This window comes from Ascidiella aspersa, chromosome 5 (assembly GCF_963924565.1).
Source record: "Ascidiella aspersa chromosome 5, kaAscAspe10.2, whole genome shotgun sequence".
NCBI lineage: Eukaryota > Metazoa > Chordata > Ascidiacea > Phlebobranchia > Ascidiidae > Ascidiella > Ascidiella aspersa.
In genome coordinates, this window is record NC_139451.1 from 27,583,024 (window position 1) to 27,595,961 (window position 12,938).

General features: G+C 35.1%; 1 protein-coding gene across 2 annotated transcripts; it reads right to left on the bottom strand.

Moving 5' to 3' along the window:
- Positions 1 to 348: 348 nt before the first annotated feature.
- Positions 349 to 12,010, bottom strand: LOC146145733 (nuclear envelope integral membrane protein 1-like). 2 transcript variants are annotated; one of them, XM_083389968.1, is made up of 10 exons: positions 11,763 to 12,010; positions 8,632 to 8,726; positions 8,179 to 8,289; positions 7,651 to 7,789; positions 6,611 to 6,777; positions 5,716 to 5,848; positions 4,411 to 4,538; positions 3,846 to 3,955; positions 2,766 to 2,942; positions 349 to 1,860 (listed from the first exon to the last, which is right to left on the bottom strand). In XM_083389968.1, the coding sequence occupies exons 1-10, from the start codon at positions 11,833 to 11,835 to the stop codon at positions 1,683 to 1,685; spliced, it is 1,311 nt and encodes a 436-aa protein (XP_083246094.1). In that variant the 5' UTR covers positions 11,836 to 12,010; the 3' UTR covers positions 349 to 1,682. The 2 variants fall into 2 exon arrangements, with proteins under 2 accessions (XP_083246094.1, XP_083246095.1); XM_083389969.1 differs by lacking the exon at positions 2,766 to 2,942.
- Positions 12,011 to 12,938: the final 928 nt, after the last annotated feature.

Consider the following 12,938-nt stretch of genomic DNA (forward strand, 5'->3'; position numbering starts at 1 on the left):
AGTCAGGCGTATCATTTAAAGTTTTTATTTCGACAAAAAATTCTTACAAAACTTATTATAAAAATTTAAGCTGAAATATTTCCTCTTTAGCAAGCTTAAGAGTCTGGCTTTTGTAAAACTAGATATTTTGAACACAAATTTCTACATACGAATGACCTACTTTTGTACCTGACGTTGCAAAAATCAGTTTGTCAACAATGAAAGATTTTATTAAAACAAAAAGATTCGACTTAAAGATGTCTATGCTGCTAACTTTCTCAGTTGTATAGGCTATGTTTATTGGTCAACTTTTTACCAAAAGGAACACAACCATAACATTGGGATAATTCAACAGGACTTGTTAACAAGTATGAAAAAATAGTGTTTATTGAACGAAAATAATTGGGAGGACAAAAGGAAAAGAAAATATACCAAAAGTATTGATTTTGCCTACTTCCTTAACTAAACGTCAAAAAGCTACAACCAAAATAACAACTTTGAAAAACAGTTTTTACAAAGAGAAATATTATTGAAACTTGTGTAAACAATAACATTTTACAACAATTTGCGCTAAAGACGACCAGATATGTACCGGTAATGCTTTTTTCAATATATTTGAGATACCGTTTTTTATACGATAGCAAACGAACAACGACATTCGAATTGATAAGAATAAATCAAACAAGTTACTTTTTTCAAAAACTTTTAAAGAAAACACCAGGAATTGGAAAATATTCCTAATAAGTGGATTTGGACATGTAACGGGCAATCACACTCACTTTAGTGAAAAGTTATCTATTTTAGCAGACACTTGTTTTTCAGAATAAAAAACATTTATTCGATGTTTACGATCTACGTGGCCATTGTTTTTGGCGTTTGGATAAAAATGGAATTTTAACATACCTTCGCTCTGTTAATATAACCGGTCAACCTGCACAATAAGTGTACTTTAGTGTTCACAGCTGTATGCGCCAGTGTTGTAAACAAGGCATCTTGAAATGACTAATAGTCAAGTCTGGCCATTTGCGATATATAGCTTCAAGTCAAGTCCCAGTTCTAGTGATTGTCATTGTAAGTCTATAGTGACTTATTTATTTTATCCTACGTTTCGTCTACCCATCCAGGATGCCTTTATCAGGGAATACAACAAAACCACTACTAAGGCATCCTGAATAGCTGGCCGTAAAGTCGGATAAATTAAAAAAAAATACCGGAAGAACTTCTTTTCAGTATACTATGCCTGGTAGCAACAGCATATTTAAAGCAAGTTTATAGTCCCATTTTCATCAGGAAAAAATATTGAATTATTAAAACTGGTAAACTCGTCCTATTATGGACGATTTCGTGAATGACCAAACAACAAAAACGTCATATATTGCGAGCAAAGTGTTTTACAGGCAGAAATTAAGGTGGCCACAAAAAATCACCCAAAAATATTTCAAAGTAGGCCTACGTCAAGCTATGTTATATTGCTTAACTTAAATTAAGTTAGGTCATTTTGGCCACAAAACCTAGGTCAATTCGGGTAAAAAAACAACGGCGACGTAAGTTTGTTAAATACTCAAGGCATTTCAACAAATAGGACAATTATACTTGCACCGTTTACGACTCGACCCGTAAAAAATACTCGTGTACTCGTCCGAGTAAGTGGAAAAATATACTCGTGCCGAGTCAACGGTCTTAGTACGAAAAAAGCAAAATTTTTACTCCAAGTCATCTTCGCTCATCAAATCCTTTTCCTGCTTGACGAGGTCGATGCTTTCGTCATCACTTTCCTCGCTCAGCGGCAGCGTGACGTCATCGCTGTCGTCAAAGTCCTGCTCGTACAACGTCATCTCGCGATCGATGACGTGGCTGTCGCCTTCGACGAAACTCGCGAACCTGGAATAAGATAATAAATGCTTTTCAACCAGGTGTATTGTACATCCCAGGGTGTACCAAAATGTTTAAAGGGTGATGGGGTGTACAAGACAGCCTTTGACAACTAGAATTATTTTAACTTTTTAAAATTAGATTTGAATTAAAATTAGATGATTTTAAGTTTCCTCAAATTAGATTAGAATTAGAATTCCGCATTATTATAAAAAGCGAATTTTAACTAGAATTACATTTACTCTTCACAATCAATTTAATTGAAATCGCAAAATATTCTAATAAGAATATGAATGCTAAGTATTCCTGTTATAATTTTATGCCTTTTGGCATAGCCTATGCTTTTCAGACTAAAAATTTCACACTGTAAGTCGTTCCGACTAAAGAGTTTTAATTCAAATCGTTTTTTTCGACTGAGATACTTAAAATGCCGTTGGACAAAGTAACATTTTTAGTAAAATCCGAATTAGATTAGAAGTAGAATTAGTGCACACAAGCAATTTACTAATTAAATTAGAATTAGTCGCATTTTGTTCTAATTCACTAAACTAGAAAAGTAGAATTATCTAGTTGTCCGAGTCTGGTACAAGATACCGCATTACAATAAGCCTATATGGTCAGATATAAAAATAAATAACCAGGTTTGTTGCCAAAGTTGATATTTGGTTGAGCAATATAGTTAATATTGCTTAGAGTTCAAGGCGAGCAGTTTGAACAAAACACGCGTTGTAGTAACTACCATCCTAATCAGAATTGTCGAATTTAACAGTCATGAAAATAAACGTAAAAAGATAACCCAAAAATAAAATGTAAAAAGATAGCCCAAAAATGTAGCATGTACAAAAAAAAAACTAGCAAATTTAATTCCTTTTTTACAACTTTATCAATAAAAAAAAAACTGGTCGAAAACCGACCTGCCGGGCGACTCAAGTCGGGACAACGTTTTCCAGGGCGAGCAGTGCGGACTGCGGCAGAACTGGCGAAGTTCTTCGAGCGCTTTTTGCGTAGCGATTTCGCCCTGAAGCCTGTATTCGTCGTCTGACAGCAGTTTTCGCGGCTTCGGGTCACCAAACTTACCAAGCGCCCATTTGCTGCAAAATTAGTAAGCAAATAGGTTGACATACTAGGCTTTAGTACATCGAGAGCCATCGCGGACTCGCCGAATATGTCGATCAATGATGCCAGTAGGGCAGGCTAGAAAAACAACTAGCCTGCAGTGAGGTTCGAACTCACGATCTCCGGCCATACCGGGACCGCTGTTCTACCAACTGCACACTACACAGTACACAGGCTGAGAGATGAGCGAGTGGAGAAACAACCATAGACCAATGCTTGCTACATTCTGTTAGTACAAGCAACTATCATATTGAAGGGGATCTACAGTATAACAGTACCATATCATATGTGTGTGCATCTTTCATTGAATCATACTATTTTTTCTTGTTTTGTTTTCATATATTGTACTACGAGCGTTTATTGTCATTCACCCTGAAGAAGGCGGTTTGAATAGGTTGCCGAAACGTTGGTTAACAAATACAATACCAGAGGAGGTGTTTTTGATTATTAATTATATTAATACTAGGTTTTTAATTCAAACTTTGGGGAACATGTGTCATTTCCTGATGAGCTACTTTTATTCGATATCATGCCTGCTAGCAACTGTTTTTTAGACTAAGGTTTGTAAGTGTGTCTTGCCTGGCACGAATTACTAGAAAAAAATCCTAAAAAAGATATGCTGGTCAAGGGTATTATACAGAGAAATTTCATAGTTGCAGTTCTACACATTTTAATAAATGCTCTCTAGCTCCAGGTTCACAAAAATATTAAAAAAGTGGCCTCATTAAAAATACTTGACCCTGAAGCTCCCGCTTCGGTTCCCCAGCCTTGATCTTAAGTATGAAACTTTTGGCATTTATTTTGCCTGTATTTTCTACTGAAGAAGTTAAACAAACCCGTGTTTGGCGTATCTAATAGAAAATCAATAAGACACTTACAAGATCGTATTTTTCTTTAATATTCTAGCGGCACCGTGGACCTTGTCCTTTGTATTAAACTTGTCCAGAATCGAATACAAGGTGATGGCAAATATGATTGATAGTGAAACCTAAACGAATATGGTGAAAATTGAAACCTGAAGAATTAAACAAACGTTCAACAATGAAAACAATGTTTTTTTTACCTGTAGACTAGTTCTGCATTATTTAGGTTTTGACAATCGTTGTATGAAACACATTCTTTTATTTTATATTTGATACATCTCTCACACACACATACAAAGAATAAAATAAATTATATATTTCATTTTTGACACGAAATTTAAAACTGTCTAAAATACACTTAAATGTGTAAGGGGGGCAAATACACTTAAATGTGTAAGATAAGACATCAAAAATATTATCTTGTTAAAAAAAAACAATGCTTGGTTAGCCTAAGGAATTAACACGATGTTCAATAATATCATTATTATGCTAGTTTTACTTTTAAAATAGCTCATTAGTGATGACAGTTACAAATATTCCCAAGTGAATAAAACAACCTAACATATTAATTTATTCTCACCTTGGGTAGTTGAGTGCCGTTATAAATGAGAAACACAGAGGCAATTTGTATTGACCATTGTATCAGGTTGTGTGTTCTTGTGTTGTCACTAGGTCCGTAGCGATAACACACAGCAAAACTCACAAACCCTTAAATGCAAAACATGGTTTCATGCTTTATGAGAAAAAAGATTATATTTTTACCAGGGGCGTATCCAGAAATTCAAAAAATGGGGGGGAGTTCGAATTTTCAACTTAGGGAATACCCCTTTGTTTTTTCGTCTGACGTTAATGACGTCATAAAATAGTGATAGATATGACGTCATAAAATAGCAATAGTGATGAGGTCATAAACAAGAAATAAAGTCATCCGAAGCCTATTAACGTCCAGCAAAAGCGAACATTTAGACGCACAGCGAACACGTGCGTTATCGACAATCCTGCCAGGCGCCAACTGCGAAACCGCTTAGCAATCGTTAACTTCAGGCGAAAAACTAAACCAAGACGTGAAATATGTGTGATTGATTTTGGTAGATCCATGTACGGGACTAGGCTAACAGTAAAGAAGCGCTGATAATTTTTCGCACTTACGTAGTTAAAATAGGCAAAAAGTATTTCAAATGAACTCGTGTATAATTTGTCAAAGAGGCGACGGGCCCGATAAATTACAGTAGGTTGCCGACCCCAGTCCTACACCAACATCTGATATTAACGCAGACAACCAAACGAGAAACATCAGCTGCGCCTAACTCGACGTTTTCAGAGAGAAAAAAGGGGAAACCGCTTGATTTATATTATTTATTGTCGAACACACACTTGCTGATCAGCTAACCTGAACAAATAACGAAAGGCGAAAGAGAAAAACTATCTAGCGTTTACGGTCGACCAAACAAAAGACGAAAAACGGCATTTTGCGTTTGATTTTGGTGTCGCGTTACCTTAAGACGCGTGACCCAATTACATTAAAAAACACGCAGCTTGGGACGGTGAGTAAAACTCTGACAAAAACGAAAAAACGATAATGTCACTTACGAAAATGGGGGGTCCGAACCCCAATTTAAAAAAAAAAAATTAACACAATATTATATACTTTAAAAAAAAAAATTAACACAATATTATATTTAAAAATTAACACAATATTATATACTTTTGTAAAATCTTATTTTCTTTTTATGTTTAGAGTTATCAAACGTATATAGTGGGAGTTACAAGCATTTATAGTGGACCAGTGTGAAGAAAATTATTTTAATTCATTTTTAACATATTACATGACATCAAATAGAAATAAGTGACAATTTTTTTACCAGGACAACAAATAAAAAGTTACCTGCAAAGGCAAGATATCCAGCCACCAACATGTAATGGTGCAGAAGTATTTCTGTGATGTTTTTCCAAACATAGGAGAACAGCCATCCGCAAAGACCCCACCCGCCGAGTAAAACAGTATAGGTCACTTGTTTCTGTTGTATTAAAAAAATGTTTTTAGAATGGCTTCTAAACAAGAAACTGTATATTTTTTTGACATTGCTTTCAGCAAGAAAGGTGGAGCTCTAATTTATAGAATTCACTCAGAGCAGCATAAACATTAAATCGTCGCATGAGTATCATAATTTGTTTTGGCAGAATTTAAGTAACTGCGAAAATTATAACAGAATATTAAATATATTTATACTGCATATAATATATATATATATTAAGGCAGTGGTTGGCCAACTGTTCGCCGCTTATAGGCATTTAAGCAGGACACAAGCTATTTTTTTATTAGTGTAGTTTCATCATTTAGTTGTGGGCCTCGTTATAGTCGTACATTCATTGTACTGTATTTAAAAAGTTGGTGTGGCTAAAAGTTTTTATCTTGGGTCATTGTTGCATCACATGGCTCCTGGGTCATGCCACCCCTAACTTCTACTAAATTCTATTAGCCAAATTTAAGTATGAAAATACATTTTTTTCGCTCTTTATGCGACCTTTTAGCTGTTTTACTTGATCTATTCAGCGTAAAATCAGTATGCTAGGAATGCTATGGCATATTTGATTCTCGATTGTGAGCCTCATGCGTTTTTTTTAAGATTGTTTTTTGTTATGATGCAACTTTGTGACGTCATTTTTTAAACTTATACAATTTACCAGCCAATGAATCTAAAAGTGGTGGCAAAGAGTTATTGTATAATGTTTTTTCTCTCGTTTTTTCATACACCATTTTTTTTAAATAGAAATCTTACCCTTGGTAGCATTCGACTGACGACAAAGACCAAGATAAGGGCAGATGCCAGGATCCCGAATCCGACCCCAGCTGAGTAGTAGAATGACACGGACCTCGAAAGTTGAGGGGCAAGAAAGAATAACAAAAGACCTAGGGCAAGTGGAAGACAACAGTGGATGTCAAATCCTGTAAAAAAACAAAAAGAAAACAGATTAAAATCCTGCTTAAAGCTTGTAATGCTTCTGTTTTCAAATGCAAGAAATAAGATACCATATTTATGTCAATCTTTACCACCGGCCTACACAAGTTCAGAGGGGTGCTAGTCAAGATAAATGAGGTTACGAGCAGGCAGCAGTGCTCTGGTTCTTTCTCGACTGGCTCCCCTCTGAGCTTAGGTATCTCAGGTGCTAGTATTCTCCGGAGGTCATTAGTTCAAATCTCACCACAGGCTAGTTGTTTTTTCAGCCTTCACTTTGCTTATTATAAGCCTGAATAAGGCTGACTGAGTTCAGTGAATCTTTTTAAAGGAATCTGATGTAAAGTTTGATTTTTTACAGCTGTAACAAATCATTAATATAAACTACAGTACATTGCAATTATGTATGTTCCTTTTACAAATTTATGTCAGTGCTGTTTAAAGTGCATACCAATCTGTTACGAATAAAACAGCAAGTTTGTCTAATAAAATGCAAAGGTTTGAAAATTCTACAAAATAAAGCAATTGTGCAGATACCTGCTTTCTTGCAACATCTTTAAATTGTTTAGATTTTACATTTCGCGTTTTCTGCTACAATTCATACACATCATCAGGTTTTTTTTAAGGTTTGGTTTTGGTGACCGCTAAGTAGTTTTAAGGGAGCGCAAGTGTTTCATTTAAATACCAAAAAGAAGTCCAAAATTTGGAAAACCGCTGGAGAAATTTGGGGGAACGTTTCGGTCCCCCAAAACACCTTAAAAAAACACTGCACATCATCACTAAATCAATGATTAACTCTGGTTTTATAAACTGTCATATCAAAACTAAGAGAGAAGATGTCAAAATAAAAGCAGTCTGCCCACTTTTTAGTGATGTCTTCACGACTACTTTTGAGGTAGAATGAGGCGACACAAGGACATATGTCTCACGGAAAGGTGAGATGCATCGCGACACCACGTAGTTGTTGCCGGTTTGTGAGCGCCAAAACCTCTTGGTAGCAGCCTGAATGAAAGTGAAATCTTTAATTGAAAAATAAAGTTTGCAGCTCTTTTTTTTTTTTTAAAAAGCGTAAAAAAGTCCAGTTATAGAATTTCTTTAACAGGCTTACCACTAAGTTTTATAAAAACGATTCAAGAAATTCAAAGAACAGGTTTTCAAAGACCTAAAATACAACACACAATGTGTTACACAATGGTCAACACACAATGTTTTTTTTAATTGTTTTTTAATGGCACTTTTCAAAAGCATAATTTAATTTAGACATGCACACATATATATAAATTTGAAGACTATTTAAATAATTTCAAAAAAAACATGGGGTTTTTCAAACGAAATATGAAAAGCAATGTACTTACAACAAATAATAAACTGAACCCTTAAACTCAACATACCAGCACAGTGTTGTACCAGGCTTCGTTTTCGACCAGCTGGTCTGTGTCACTTGTAAATGTAATATCAAAGTCTGATTTTGAACTTGTCTCTATCGATAAGCATCCCAGAAGCTAAAATGGAAAGTTAAATATAAGCCAGTAAAAAAAACATACAATCTATTCTGCAAAACCACTAGGTTTTAGAATATTTTGAAATTAAATGCTATATGTTTTGGCCAGAATTTCTTTAAAGCACCATAGGAAGCTTAGTAAACTATAGACAAACCCTTAAAAATGTTTGTTAAAATTCCACTAAGAAAACATAGCAGAATACATCTAGACAATCTAACATGCACAAACATTTTATTTTAATTATTTAAGAGATGTATTAAAGCTCCTACTTTCAAGAAATAGCAAGTTGTCCCTTGCTTGTTAACGTAAATCAGTGTGTTTTTTTCTTCACAATTTACTTACGTATGAAATGTCTCTGGATTTTGGGATTTTAAAGCGTGTGGTTTCATTAAATCTCTTCACGTCGTAATAGCCAAGGTGATATGGTGTATTGAATTCTGCAGAAAACAAAATTTATATTCAGTTAATAATGAATATTTGCATATCAGTATTCAGTACCATAAGCTCAATTATCCTAACAATTTTTCTACAGAACTGTGGTGGCGCAACTTTCTAGAGCAGGGGTTTTTAACCTTTTTTCCCTTATTACCCATTTCTGTCCAGATCAAAGTCCCATTACCCAAAATCTAATTTTATCCACTTGGCTATTTTACCATAGTAAAAATATAAAACAGCGTTATTCAACAAATTATAGCTCGCTCGTCTGAACACTAGCTCTAAATTCACACCTATAGATACTGTATACTACTCCAAACAACTCCACTAAGAATACCTTTCAAAATAAACACCAACAACGCACTGATTATAAAAAAAATAGCTAGGCTAGCCGTTAGCGGATACAAGAAGAATCTTACTATTACGTCACATAAAAATAAAATAAGTAAAATCGGCCTCTAAAATAATCACTATGACGAAACAATTGTAAAAATGATAAACTATCCTTGTGCTTGTTTGGTTGATTTAAAAGGACACAAAACATCAAAGAAAGTGAACGTAATAAAGCAATCTATCACTTTCAGCTGGGACGTTGTGTGTTACAATCATAATTCTGGTTCAGCTGATTACCCACTTGTGGGTAATTACCCATGGGTTAAGAACCACTGTTCTAGAGTCTATGAGTTGTGTCAATTCTAAGTACTTATTACCTGGAGAAATACAAATCAAATCACACTAATAGATAATGGTAACAACCACCTTTGCGAAATACGTTTGTTTATCATCTATTCACCATATACCCCTTCTATATGTAAACAGGTAATAGTACAAAGTTTTATAAACGTTGTAGTGCAAAATACTCACAGTTATTGTGTTTTTTTAACACATATTAGGTATTTCTCAATTTCGTATCTGTGAACATTTTCTGTGTTCGTGTTGGCAAACTAATAAAACTATCTGATAGATATTTTCAGTATTATACAATTTGTTTGTGTAAGAATTTAAAATAGTTCAAAAAATGCCTTCTTTCAAGAGTTTTTCTTCAAAGCCACTAAATTTTGCACAAATCGAGCAATTTTTTCACTTTTAGTACATCTTAAGATTGACATCCTAATGTGGCATTTTGGAAGAGTTATATCCAGCCATTTGAATACACATTGATACAAGTTCAAGTCTTAACATATCTAATCTAATGAACATATAACTACATCCCACATGCTAATTCATAGATATAAAGTTGTTCAAGATATTATGAATTTAATTATAAAGGCATAGCTGATAAAAAGGAAATGATGATAAAGGTTTTAATGAGTTTATCTACTTTCGGTGCTGGTCTAGAATCCTACCACAACGTACATTATTTGGGGTTAGGGTGCAGGTTAGCATTTGGGTTCGGGTTGGTCAAGTATTATTATTAAGTAATTGATGTAATAATATTTCATCCACCCACAACCAAACGCTAATTTGCACCCTAACAGAAATATTGTGCGTTGATTTCATAAATGTGGTAGGATTCTAGACCAGCGCCCTAATTCCATCTTATTACTACATAAATCAGTCTAATTTTTCATAGCCAAGATATCGGGTGCGCAGAACAACATTGTTTTTTTGTTTTGTTTTACCTGACACCACATGGTCCGTTGTATTTGCTCCGCAGGGTGTTTTGCTTTTGTTTTATCTCAAATTTCAGTTTGATTGCAACCGCGTTCCATTTGATTAATTACTCAATTACTGTCGGGTGGTCGCCGTCGGGCGATATTTAACGCATGGTTATTTCGGTGCATTCACAACACCTTGTTTAAACCAGGGCTGGGGAGCCGGAGCTGGAGCCCGGAGCTAAGCATTTTCTCTGGAGCCAGAGCCGGAGCCATTGTTTTTATTTTTGTGGAGCTGGAGCTGGAACCGGAGCCATTTTTATTATTTTTGTGGAGCTGGAGCCATAGCCGGAGCCCTTTTTATTATTTTTGTGGAGATGGAGCCATTTTTCAATTTGTGGTGCTAAATCAAATTATATTTTGTTCCATCTCCAACGTAGTTAGCCAAAAGCAATTTTTATAACTTGCCATTGAATAAGTGACTGGTGGCACCGGAGCTGGAGATGGAGTGATTGGGTGTGTGTTTGATGGCTCAGGAGCTGAAGCCGGAGCCAAAGGATATGAGTTTTACTACTCCGGAGCTGGAGCCGGAGCCAAAGGATTGAGTTTTATGACTCCGGAGCTAGAGCCGGAGCCATTTAATAATTGTCTGATGGCTCTAGAGCTGGAGCCGGAGCTAATGTTATTTTACGGTGGCTCCCCAGCCCTGGTTTAAACTGATGTTTTTTTGTTTTTTTTTAAATAATATATTTTAAGTTTATGACATGTATGTATTATTTAATGCTATGTGCGTAGCTGTGTTTTATTTACTTAGTTTTTTTGCAAAAGTTGTAATTGTGCTGATATGATTATTTCCTTGCAACTCTGTTTTCTTCGCCAATTCAAACTTATATATTGCTAAAATAGAAATGGTCGGTCTCTTTATATAACCATTCAAGGCTGACCCTTCCCCAAATCCGGTAACGTTATTTACTTTTCTGTTATGGGGAGAAACATAAAACTTGAAACTGGAGTTGTGCAGGTGTGCAATTATTTTTTGATTATATTATTTTACATTATATTTATTGCACTCCTTAGGTTGGAAATCCTACCACAATTTTCGTTGAAGAGTTTTTTCTAAGATTAAAGGACTGTTTCACCAAAAATTTAATTTACTAATTTATGTGTGCAAACCAAATGGTTTAGAAAAAAATTCGGGCGTGCACCTGCCAGATTGGAAACTTTGGATTTTGCGTTGGGGGGGGGGGGTTATTTGCACGGCTGAAAATTAAGTACTATACTGAAAACCATTAGGCATTAGGGCGACAAAAATGTTGCGCCTTTCCAACCTGGTAGAATGCAGACTGGCCGAACAACATATCTGAGCGCTTTATTGCTATTGTATGCTGATTGAAGATAACTAATTTATTTAAGTTTAAAAGGGTAAAACATTAAGCAACTTACCGAGGGTTGCTTTAAGAATTGTGCAAACAGAAAAACTTACAAACAAGCAAAGTAGCAGAGTCAACTTTACCATTTTCTCGTGCAAAAAGTTAAGAGAGCAATTTTCTTGAAATTTGGCGCCAAAATAGAAGAAAGTTTCTTGTGGTTCTTCGTAAGGCGTCCATTTTGTGTTAAGAATGTTAGAACTATTTTTGCGTTTTTATTAATTTTTGACTAATAACATATGCTTTAGGATCTAAAATTTAGTGTGTTTTTATATGTGACATGTCAGTCGAAAATTAAGCCGCCTTTAACAGAAAAAATATAAATAAAAACACGCTGGTTTTAAGGAAAATATTTTTTATGAGATTTTCAATAAACAAGAGAAAAAAGTACACTATTTTGTTCACTGTTGACAAACCACGACTTTTGAGGTTACATGAAGATTCGATGTGATACTGTCGCATTTCGAAGCAGACAAAAACAGACACGTTGGTGTCTTTGTCAATTTTGACATATGTTTAATCAACTGAGGCATATTTAATACGAATATACATATGTAGGAAAATTACGCCCATTGACTAACAATGTGACTGCTTTTCGCCCACGCTACTTTTACATCCGTTTCAAAAACTGGATTCTCTGAGTAGGCTAATAATAATAATCCACAACCGAAACTACGTCGCTTCGTTTTCCAGTTTATCATTCTCTCGTGGCAAACTGCCAGTAGTCTACACAGGAGTTCAATTTATCATATTGCGGCAGGTGTTAAGATTCATTTATTGAGGTGATAGCGCCGCAGCGTAGAAGCTCTAATTGTTTCCTGAAAACCAAGGCAGCTGAGGCTTAGGCTATTCAAATTGTGCAGAACCTTATCCCGATTAGCAGCCAAAAGAGATTGCCGTTTTATATACAGCAGTGGTTCTTAAGGTTCTTGTTTGTGTCGTTACTCCTGAGACAAACCTTAATAAAAATAATTGTCTTGCTGTTGATATATTCATAGTAGGCTAACCCTTTTCATTCAAATAAACATTAAACACTTAGGCTATTAATCGACAAGGCCGGCAAGCTGATACGTACTTTTGCGGTTTAACGTTCAAATATAGCGTCTGATTCCTTTTTGTCCAAATTGTAACTATATGAATTGTAAATTAGCCTTTTTTAGGGCGGTCATCCATAGGTTAAGAACCACTGATA

Excerpts from the sequence above, each read along its gene's own strand:
- LOC146145733 (XM_083389968.1), bottom strand. The coding sequence starts at position 11,835 with ATGGTAAAGTTGACTCTGCTACTTTGCTTGTTTGTAAGTTTTTCTGTT. Across the intron at positions 6,778-7,650 it reads CGTGAAGACATCACTAAAAA|GATTTGACATCCACTGTTGT; the intron begins GTGGGCAGACTG and ends GTTTTTTTACAG. Across the intron at positions 1,861-2,765 it reads CGACTTGAGTCGCCCGGCAG|GTTCGCGAGTTTCGTCGAAG; the intron begins GTCGGTTTTCGA and ends ATCTTATTCCAG.